The sequence below is a fragment of the Nyctereutes procyonoides genome, unplaced genomic scaffold (assembly GCF_905146905.1).
Source record: "Nyctereutes procyonoides isolate TBG_1078 unplaced genomic scaffold, NYPRO_anot_genome, whole genome shotgun sequence".
Classification (NCBI taxonomy): Eukaryota; Metazoa; Chordata; class Mammalia; order Carnivora; family Canidae; genus Nyctereutes; species Nyctereutes procyonoides.
Window position 1 is genome coordinate 25,248,951 of NW_026575040.1, and position 12,132 is coordinate 25,261,082.

At 34.9% G+C, this 12,132-nt stretch overlaps 1 protein-coding gene across 3 annotated transcripts in view; it reads right to left on the minus strand.

Annotated features, from left to right (window-relative positions):
- GALK2 (galactokinase 2) overlaps nucleotides 1–12,132 on the minus strand; it is a 129,920-nt gene that overhangs the window by 97,519 nt on the left and 20,269 nt on the right. For all 3 annotated transcript variants that reach the window (XM_055319910.1, XM_055319911.1, XM_055319909.1), the window contains exon 4: nucleotides 2,757–2,847. In XM_055319910.1, coding sequence (XP_055175885.1) covers nucleotides 2,757–2,847 — 91 coding nt within the window. The remainder of the gene's footprint in view (nucleotides 1–2,756; nucleotides 2,848–12,132) is intronic.

A 12,132-nucleotide genomic window follows, 5' to 3' on the forward strand; every position in this document is an offset into this window, starting at 1 on the left:
TGTTCAACAAAAAGCTATTGATCCATTTCTTAAAATTACCTTGGATGATCTTTTCTTTGAATGTTGATTTGAATAAATATAGAAAAAATATTAGACAGTTATAATTCAATTTTTCAAGTAGCAAGAGAAGAAATATACATTATTAGTAAGGCAGGTTAAATCCCATGTACCACATCCCAACACACCATGACTGTGAAAGTCTAACACAAAGCACTAGCTTGTTTCTATTGAGTATCTTTCTTCAAGAGGTCCTCTGAAGAAAAAGTGTTCTAAATTTCTTCAGTTTCATTTTACTTATGGAAAAACGTAGGCACCAAAAGATTAAAAGTTTTTTCCAACATTACATATAGGGAGCTGGGAGTAGGACCCAGGTCTCTGATTTCTGGTTGAGAACTTCTCCATTGCAGTCAGAAACATGGGCCAGCATACTGTCACTATGATTTAATATAAGTCAGCCATATGAGGAAATCCAGATTTTTACTAGAGTTTATAGATACAGTTAAACCATATGGTAGCTTTCAAGATGGCCAAATTAGAATTCAGCCACAAATGAGAACACAGACTCTAAACGAAGCAGAGAAACTCTTATTTTTACAAGTAGGAAAGCCCAAAGAAATAATGAGACTCTGATCTAAAGATGGAAATCTCCAGGATACTTAGATGAATATCTAAGATGACACTTAGGATGATATTATAAGATTATATCATAATCTTTGTGGTTTAGGATTAAAAATAAATGCAAGGCCATCTCCTCCTCTAGAAAAAGTACTATCATGTTTGCAAATTACTCAAACAGCTCAAGACCAAAATACAAAATACTATTATATTACATAATTATGCATTTCATCATACATATTATTCTAGGGAGAAATTTCAGTAAACTAGTTAGAATAACCAAAGTAACAACAGAACTCTGCAAATTAAAGGCTGTTTTTTTTTCCTTTTTTTTTTTTTTTGTCCTTTTTTCCTATGTTGGCAAGACTCACACACCACAAAAAAAAAAAAAAAAAAAAGAAGAGATTCTGTTGGATGTACTTCTCTTCTTGATTTCAAGTCATCTAAAAATTCCCTTTCCAGAAATACAAACAAATTATAAACTGAAATACTGCTGCTGCCAATGCCCTTTCATAAGAACATCAGACAGCTTGTTTAAAAAAAATCCTTGGAGAATGCTATATATTTAACCATAAACTGATCCACAGTGTATCCTGAATGTGAATCATACTTACAAACTTATCACACAATGTTTAAATTAAAATGTACAACAGATTCAAAAATGTAAATGGATTTTGCCAAATTCTGTAATAGCTCTATCCCAAAAGGATAACATGTTCAATTTAATATAAACAGATTATCCTGATATTTTCTAGTATTTGAATTTGAAGGTTTCTAAACAAGTTAACATTTAAATTACTTCTCTGCCAAAAGTTTATTGTACAAACCTACTTTTGCACATAAGTTGTCAAACCAAAAAAAGAAGGCTGTAAGACCTCAAAGTCTCAAAAACAATCCAAAGCAACATGCAGTATTTAGGTCACTTTACCCATATGCTATAAAAGGCATGTTGCTATAAGGAAGATCAAATTGCATTTGCCAGGCAAATCCTTCCAAATACCGTAATTCCCACTAATGCATATGATAAGCCAAATATCTTGAAGATTTAAAAGCTGCCAATACCTCTTCCCATAAGTTATTACCATGTGTCTGGATGAAGAAGAAAGAAAAAGAAAAAGGCAAAGGAAAACTAAGAAAGAAGAAAGAAAGAAAAGAAAGAAAGAAAGAGAAAAGAAAGAAAGAAAGAAAAGAAAGAAAGAAAGAAAGAAAGAAAGAAAGAAAAAAAGAAATGAATGCAGGAACTCTTAAGACCAAAACCACCATAATTAGAGTACAGGACTACACATCAGAGATAAATGTGATTCTTTTTTGTAATGGATATGCCACTGCGTCCTAGGCTACTCGTGACAAAGTTTCATATAGGACCACCAGACAGTAAAGAATACAAACTCTAAAACATGGATTTTAACAAACAAATCAAAATGATTTAGCAACTCAATTTTCTTTTCATCTTTACACTTTTTAATTCAGAGAAAAAGTAGAAACATTTCATTTTTTTGTTCTTGCCCATGACATTAGAGATGTCATGGTAATTATTCAATGTTTCTAAGGAAAATGCTTATCCTAGCTAACTTCATCACTACATCTTTTTTTTTTAACCCCAGCTGAAGTGGTAATAACAATACTAGTTGTTTACTTACTGAATCCCTATTATGCGTCAAGCACTGTGTAATCTTTGTAACAACTCTTTGCTGGATGGCAAAGACATCATTATACAGATAACAAACCTAACAATTAGAGGTTGAATTAGGCAGCTGAGTAGAGCTCAGATTCAAACCTAGGGCTGTTGGATTTTAAATCCTATTACACTACATACCTACATATCATTAGAACATATATATTACTAGATTGCATCGTTCAAAAGAAAACTTGAACAAAGATTTTAAAAAGAGAAGGATTTTTGTCAGATGTAACCGATGAACAACCATTCCTGCCCCTGTGAACACCACCCAGGAACAGTCTTATCTGCATTATCCTCTGAAATATATAAATCAGCAAAATAGAACAGAAACATCAGTTAGCATTGAAAGGTGACCAAAAAATACATAAAGTAAATAAAATAAAGTAAAATAAAATAATTATTGATATATAATACACATTATAAGTTCAACAGCTAGTAGTTGCCTTATAAACCAATTTACCTGAATTCCTTTAAATCCGCACAAGAAATAGTTGTGCCACAGAGGCTTAGTTTTGTCAATCTGAATATTATTAGCACTAGTACTGAAGTCCCTGCAAAAACAAAAGACACCATTAATTTAAGTCTAGAGGTAACAAAAAAAAAAGGCTGCAAAATCAATGGCTTACTGCTGCCATCTTGTGCCAAGAGAGTGATACTGAAATTTCATTTTCGATTTATTCTCATCTATGTACTTCACAGTCCATTCAAAAACAACATACATCCCCACATGCTAAAAGTTAGGGAAGTTATAGTGACCTTTACAATTAAACTACATCTGATTGACCCTTTCTATTTCCTGAAACAGAGAGGAACCAATATACTTCAGCATAATCTACACCACTTTTTATTTCATGATGGTCCTTATTACGCTGATGTAAATCACTAAATGCTTATCCTTGGGGTTTGCTGTTTGGCATACCTCTAACTGTAACAGTACTCAAAGACTTCTCTCCCCATACTCTCTGCCATCCATCAAATTTTACCATCTGCACAGTTTAAGAAGAAGACAGAAAAAAAAAAAAAACAAGTAATGGTGATTCTAATGTATCATAATTCATTGAATAAGAGTCCATGACTCTATACTGATACAAATTAACAAATGAATAACTAGCTAAATGAAGGAGAAGGAAATCTCTTCCTTAGAGTAAAATGCCAAATAATAGATGAAGTAGAAATGACAGAAATAAAAAAAATCACTATTTGGTAAACTCCATGATAATTGTGTCAGGAAAGAATCATCAATAGATACTAAAGTTAGGGAGTAAAAATTTGATAAGAAACAAAATATTTACATAGATTCAAAGTATTTCCCCATCAGATACTTATTGAAAAGGGAAAAATACTTTGCAAGACAAAAGTTCTTTGTCTTATGACAAAAAATCTGGCAGACACCACCTTAACCAAATGATTAAAATTAACACCACCAATAAGGGACATCATGTGCCTCCTTGATATCATGCACTGAGAACATATCAGTTGATATGTAGGAATTCTTTGTATTATTTTGTGAGTTCTTTGTAAGGCAAAAATTACCTCAAAATTAAAAATAGATAAATAGGCTTCTAAATCAGCTAAAGGACAAAATAACATGAAATGGAGGAGGAGGGAGTCATTTAAAAAGTGAGGAAATAAGAAACATTCCCTATATTGACTGAACATGCTTTCGACCTAGTTTACTAAACACCCACTATGTGCCAGACCCTGTAGTAGGTACCCTCCATGCATTATCTTAATTCAGTAACATGGACACATCAGGATCCCTGGGTGGCTGAGCAATTTAGTACCTGCCTTCCACCCAGGGTGTGATCCTGGAGTCCCAGGATTGAGTCCCACACCAGGCTCCCTGCATGAAGCCTGCTTCTCCCTCTGCCTGTGTCTCTGTCTCTCTCTCTCTCTCTCTCTCTCTCTGTGTGTGTGTGTCTCTCATGAATAAATAAATAAAATCTTAAAAAAGAATAACATGGACACATCATCTTCTAAAAAAATATTTAAGTATGCAAGGCATTCATAGGAATATAAAGGCAAAAGGCAAAGGGCTTATCTTCTAAGCATTTGTAATCTAGCTGAAACATGAACACAAATCATAATCACACACTATTGTCACACGATGGTGTATAATATGGAATGGGATATGAGATCAAGAGGGCATCATCTTTATAATCAGCATATTAGAGTGGAGACGGTGAGGCCTTCTTGGGAGCTCAGAGAGATTGAGTGACTCTCCAAGAACACACACAGTATGTCTCCAGCTCACAAGCATTTTACTGTCAGCCACAGAAGTTAAAATATATTGCTCACAGTCAACAAGAAGTCACATAATTTGGAAAGCAGATAAAATTATGTTAGCAAAACTGATCAGATTCTGTTTCTAGTTAAGCAAAATCTTGAAAGTCACCACAAAGAAAAGAAAACCAGGAAGGAGTCAGGGCTGGTGATATACTGAAAAAAGAAGAGGAGAAAATTTGTTATAGATGCAGGAAGCTACATGAGAAATATCAAAGAAAAAGCTGAAAAGTGCCAGTTCCTACAGAATTAGAAACATAGCTTAAATCTGTCATAGGAAAGACTTCTCTTTGACTAGTTATTTCATGTCTGTTCTTTCTAGCATCCATGTCTTGCCTCTCTGCCCAACCATTTCCTAAGATTCAAAAACAGGCACACATTTTCCCATCAATTCCTAACTTGTATCACCCATCTGCTTTCTCCACTCTTGCATCCATGTTGCAGAATGCTAGGGAAAAAGTCCTAAAAATGTACAGTTATGATTTACTGCATTGATCATTTCCACCTATACATTCTATTCAGTGATTGACTTGTTCTGCCCAATGTCTACCTTGTGTGTGCCAGACACTGGGCTAGACCATTTACAATAACAATATCATAAAAAAAAATATTTAGGGGTGCCTGGGTGGCTCAGTCAGTTAAGTGTCTGCCTTTGGCTCAGGTCATGATCCCAGAGTCCTGGAATCAAGCCCCATATTGGGCTCTCCACTCAGCAAGGAGTCTGTTTCTCCCTCTCCCTCTGCCCCACCCCCACCCAAGATCATGCTTGCTTTCTCTCACTCTATCTCAAATAAATAAATAAAATCCTTTTAAAAATAAACACTTAGAGAAAAGTTTAAGTTAAAATGTACAAGACATATACCCTTACAGCAAGAAGGTATTTCTGAGAAAAATTGAAGAAGACCTAAATAAATGGACAGATATATCACACTCATAGATTGGAGTAAATACTATTAAGATGTCAGTTTTTCCCAAATTGATCTCTACACTCAGTATAAATCCAATAAAATCCCAGTGTGCTCTTTCATAGAAGTTGAATAGCTGATTCCAAAATTAATAAGGGGGGCTTATTAATGGATGGCTCAGTTGGTTGGACATCTGCCTCCAACTCAGGTCATGATCTCAGGATCTCAGGATCCTGGGATCGAGCCTCACATCAGCCTTGCTGTTCAGTGTGGAATCTGCTTCTCCCTTTCGCTCTTCTCCATCCCCTAGCTCATCTCTCTCTCTCTGTCTCAAATAAATAAATAAAATATTTTTAATTAAATTAAATTAAATTAAAAAAAATAAATTAAATTAAATTAAATTAAATTAATAAGGAAATGCAAAAGATCTAGAATAGCCAGAATTAATTTGAAAAAGATAAACAATGTTAGATATGTCTTACACAACCTGATTCCAGGACTTCTTATAAAGCTACAATTTTCAATTAGCAAACCACATTAACCAATACATCAAAAGGATCATTCACCACAATCAAGTGGGATTTATTCTGGGGATGCAGGATGGTTCAATATTCGCAAGTCAACATCATAGCATCCACAAACTGAAGGATAAAAATCATATGATCAAATCAATAGATGCAGAAATAGCATTTGACAAAATTCAACATCTGTTTGTGATAAAAGCTCTCAACAAAGTGGGTTTAGAGGGAATATACCTCAATATTATAAAGGCTATGAATGAAAAACTCACAGCTAACACATACTCAATGGTGAAAAACTGAGAGCTCTTCCTCTAAGATCAGAAACAAGACAAGATGTCCACTGTCCCTACTTTTATTAAACATAGTGCTGAAAGTCCTAGTCACAGCTTTCAGACAAGAAAAAGAAATGAGGCACAATATGGGTAGGGAAGAAGTTAATCTGTCACTATGTGCAGATGACATGATGCTATAAACAGAAAACGCTAAAGACTCCATCAAAAAAAAAAAACTATTCAAAGTAATAAATGAATTCAGTAAAGTTGCAGGATACAAAATTAATGCCCAGAAATTGGTAACATTTCTACACACTAATAACAAAATAGCAGAAAGGGAAAGTAAGAAAACAATTTCATTTACAATTGCACTGAAAAGAATAAAATACCTAGAAATAAACTTAACCAGGGTGATGAAAGACCTGTACTCTGAACTATAAACCTCTGATGAAAGAAACTGAAGACAACACAAACATACACAAACATATGGAGAGATATTCTATGTTCATGGATTGGAAGAATTAATATTGATAAAATGTCTATATTATCCAAAACAATCTACAAATTCAATGCAAACCCTATCAAAGTACCAGAAGCATTTTTCACAGAACTAGAAAAAATAATCCTAAAATTTGTACAGGACAAAAGATCCCAAATACCAAAAGTGATCTTGAGAAAGAATAACAAAAGTAGAGGTATCACAATTCCAGATTTCAATATATACTACAAAGCTGTAGTAATCAAAACAGTATGGTACTGGCACAAAAACAGACACCTAGATCAAGGGAAGAGAATACAGAGCCCAGAATTAAACCCACATATATATTGTCAATTAATCTATAACAAATGAGATAAGACTATACCATGGGGAAAAGACAGTCTCATCAATGAATGGTGCTGGAAAACTGGATAACTACATGCAAAAGAATGAAACTGGACCCACTTCTAAAACTGCACAAAAACAAACTCAAAATGGCTAAATGTGAGATCTGAAACCATAAAATCCATAAGAGAACACAGGCAATAATTTCTGACATCAGTAGTAGCAACATTTTTCAAGATAGGTCTCCTCAGGCAAGTTTATATTTTTATTATAAAAAAAATAAACTACTGGGACTATATCAAAATAAAAAAAAACCATCAGCAAAATAAAAAGGCAACCTACTGAATGGAAGAAGATATTTGCAAATGATATATCTAATAAAAGTTAATAACCAAACTATACAAAGAAATTATACAACTCATATCAAAAAACCCAAACAATCCAATTATAAAATGAGGAGAGGATCTGAATAGATACACAGATGGCCAACAGACACGCAAAAAGATGCTCAGCATCACTAATCATCAAGCAAATGCAAATCAAAACCACAATGAGATATTACCTCACACCTATCAGAATGGCTAGGATCAAAAGGACAGGACATGGAGAAAAAGGAACCCTCATGCATTGTTGGTGGGAGTATAGATCAATAAAGCCACTGGGGAAAACAATATGGAGGTCCCTCAAAAAATTAAACATAGAAACATCATACAAGGTGGGGCACCTGCGTGGCTCAGATGGTTGTCTGCTTTTGGCTCAGGTCATGATCTCAGGTTCTAGAATCAAGCACTGTGTTGGGCTCTCTGCTCAGCGGGGAGTCTGCTTCTTCCTCTCCCTCTGCCCCTCCCTCAGCTCATGCGCTCTCTCACACTCTCTCAAATGAATAAATAAAATCCTTAAAAAAATAAGAAATATCATACAATGCAGTAATTCCACTACTAAGTATTTACTCAAAGAAAATGAAAACACTAATTCAAAAAGATATATGCTCCCCTATGTTTATTGCAGCACTATTTATAATAGCCAAGATATGGAAGCAACCTAAGTGTCCAACTTAGTGATCAATGGATAAGGAAAATGTAGTACATATATATACTGAAATGTTACTCAGCCATAAAATGGATGAGATCTTGTCATTTGTGACAATGTGGATGGACATAGAAGGTATTATGAAAAGTGAAATAAGTCAGACTGAGAAAGACAAATGCCATATGATTTCACTTATATGGGGGATCTAAAAAACAAAGCAAATGAATAAATAACAAAAAGCAGAACCAGATCTAAAAACAGAGAATAAACTGATGGTTGCCAGAAGGGAGTAAGGGGATGAGCAAAAAAGAGGGGGAGATTCAGGTTTCCAGTTATGGAATGAGTAAGTCACCAGAATAAAAGGCACAGGATAGGGAATATAGTCAATGATATTGTAATAGTATTGTATGGTGACAGATGGTAGCCATATTTATGAGCATAACAGAAGGTATAAAGAAGTTGGATCACTATGTTGTACACCTGAAACTAATGTAACATTGTATATCAACCGTAGTCAAAAAAATTTTTTAAAAAGCTATGGTTTTCAGATAATGTGATATTGGCATAAAGACAGACAAATATATGGGGCACCTGGATGGCTCAGTCAGTTAAGCATCTGACTCTTGATTTCGGCTCAGGTCATGATCTCAGGGTCATGACATCGAGCCCTGAGTGGAGCTCCATGCTCAGTGGGAAGTCTCCTTGAGATTACCTCCCTCTCCCTCTGTTCCTCCCCTTGCTTATGCATGTGTTCATGCTCTCTCTCTCTCTCTCTCTTTCAAATAAATAAACAAATCTTTAAAAAAAGATAGACAAATGCAACAATAAACAGAATAGAGTCCAGAAACAGATCCATACATTTATTGTCACCTGTTTTCCAACAAAGGTTGCCAAGATAATTCAATGGGAAATGATAATCTTTCCAATAAATGGTGGGATACAATTGGATAGCCATATGCAAAAAAATAAACCTCAACCCTTATCTCATGCTACATACAAATATTAATTCAAGGTGGATCATAGACCTAAATATAAGTGCTAAAATCATAAAATTTCTAGAAGAAAACACTAGAAAAACTTTTAGTGCCTTGGGTTTGGCAAAGGGTGCTTAAAAACAGCCAAAAACTACAAACCATGAGGGGCACCTGGGTGGCTCAATCAGTTAAGCATTGGCCTTTGGCTTATGCCATGATCCCAGGTCCCTGGGATAGAACTCCAAGTTAGGCTCCCTGCTCAGTGGAGAGTCTGCTTCTCCCTCTCCCTCTGTCCCTCCCTCTCCCTTTCCACTCATGCTCTCTCTCTCTCTCTCTCTCTCTCTCTCTCTCTCCCCCTATATATCAAATAAATAAATTAAATCTTTTTTAAAAACTATATAAATCATGAAAAAATGAATAAATTGTACTTCATCAAAGTTAAAAACTATTATTCTTCAAAAGACATAGTAAAGAAAATGAAAATCCAAGTCACAGACTGGATGAAAATATTTATAAAATATTAATCTGACAAGGACTTGTAAGCTACAGTATAAAAGAAAATCTTACAGGTCAATAGTAAATGAAAATCCTGCTTAAAAATGGGCAAAAGATTTGAATATGCCCTTCAACAAATAAGATATCTAGGTGACAAGTACATGAAAAGATGTTCAACATCATTACAGAAATTAAAATTAAAAATAAAAACCACAATGTGGTAATACTACACACTTATGAGAGTGACCAAAATTTTAAAAAGACATGATAGCAAAAATGTAGAGCAAATGGAACTCTCATACATTAGTAGTAGGAATGAAACATGGTACAACCACTTTGGAAAACAGTTAGGCAAGTTCTTAAAAAGGTGAACTAGATAGTCCCAGATAGTTACCCAAGAAAATGAAATACATGTCCACACACAGATTTGTATACAAATATCCACAACAGCATTGTTCATAATAGCCAAAGCTATCTAAATGCTCATCAATGGTGAATAGATAAATTATGGTACCTCCAAGCAATGAATGTTGCACAACATGTGGACAATTCTGGGAGGCATGCTCATACTTCCTAGCAGTGCTGGTAGAATGAAGCCCCTTACCTACAGCAAGGACTACCTACCTTAGGAATCATCTCTGCCTCCCTAAATCATTCTCCATGTTGTTTGAGTTCCATACCTGGGATCATATTCCAAATACTCTACTTTCATTCAGGTCTGTCTCAGGCTCTGCTTTTGTAGAAAAAATGAAACTGAAACCATATATTTATGATGGTGGGAATGGTTAAGTAAATTTGAGTAAATCAATACAACAAATTATTATGTAGACAGTTTTAAATGCTTACAAATAATGACACAAAACTGTGTTTGAGGCAATTTAAAGTTTTCTTTAAAGAATTCAACATGTGGATGTACAATTTTCCCAACACTATTTATTGGAGAGACTTTTTTCCAGTGGATAGTCTTTCCTCCTTTGTCAAATATTAGTTGGCCATAAAGTTGAGTCCACTTCTGGATTCTCTATTCTGTTCCACTGATCTATGTGTCTGTTTTTGTGCCAGTACCACACTGTCTTGATGACCACAGCTTTGTAGTACAACCTGAAATCTGGCATTGTGATGCCCCCATCTATGGTTTTCTTTTTTAATATTCCCCTGGCTATTCGGGGTCTTTTCTGATTCCACACAAATCTTAAAATAATTTGTTCCAACTCTCTGAAGAAAGTCCATGGTATTTTGATAGGGATTGCATTAAACGGGTAAATTGCCCTGGGAGCATTGACATTTTCACAATATTAATTCTGCCAATCCATGAGCATGGAATATTTTTCCATCTCTTTGTGTCTTCCTCAATTTCTTTCAGAAGTGTTCTGTAGTTTTTAGGGTATAGATCCTTTACCTCTTTGGTTAGGTTTATTCCTAGGTATCTTATGCTTTTGGGTGCAATTGTAAATGGGATTGACTCCTTAATTTCTCTTTCTTCAGTCTCATTGTTAGTGTATAGAAATGCCACTGACTTCTGGGCATTGATTTTGTATCCTGCCACACTGCCAAATTGCTGTATGAGTTCTAGCAACCTTGGGGTGGAGTCTTTTGGGTTTTCTATGTACAGGATCATGTCATCGGTGAAGAGGGAGATTTTGACTTTTTCTTTGCCAATTTGAATGCCTTTTATTTCTTTTTGTTGTCTGATTGCTGAGGCTAGGACATAAAAGTCAGAAATTTCTGTATTTTGCACAACCTGTATTGTGCCTTATTAATGGCACACAAAAAATATTCACTGAATGAACAAGTATTACTGTGTAAGCAAACTAGCCAATGAATAATAAGCCAAAAATACAAGGTGCCAAACATATTCCTAAATCTTTTTTTGTAATTAGCAAATCAAGTCCATCAAACTATACTATAAGCAAGTAGGACATATCCGGGAATGCGACAAATAGCTCAACATTAGAAAACCCATCAGGGGCACTTGGGTGGCTCAGTGGTTGAGCATCTGCCTTTGGTTCAGGGCATGATCCTGGGGTCCTGGGATGGAGTCCTGCATCAGGCTCCCTACAGGGAACCTGTTTCTTCCTCTGCCTGTGTCTCTGCCTCTCTCCGTGTGCCTCTCATGAATAAATAAATAAAATCTTAAAAAAGAAAGAAAACCCATCTGTGTAATTCATAGTACTTTTTTTAAACCATTATTTAATACTGAATAGAGATTTAATAAAATTCAATACCCATTAACAAATTTCTTTTAATCTCAGCAAACTAAGAACTCAAAAACAAGAGGAAATACAAAGTATGTCCCTAACTTGATAAAACATATGCACTAGAAACTTATATATATTATGCACAAGACTTGAAGTTTGACACTGAGCCTACAGCACTGGAGATACAACAGTACCTGAAGTCACAGAGTTTATGATCTACTGGGAGAATACAGGCAAGTAAGCAGGTAATCATAATATAATGTGATAAAATGTTATGATGAGAGAATTAGAGGGTGCCCCAGTAATACCAGAAAGGCACCACCATTGATTTGGCTG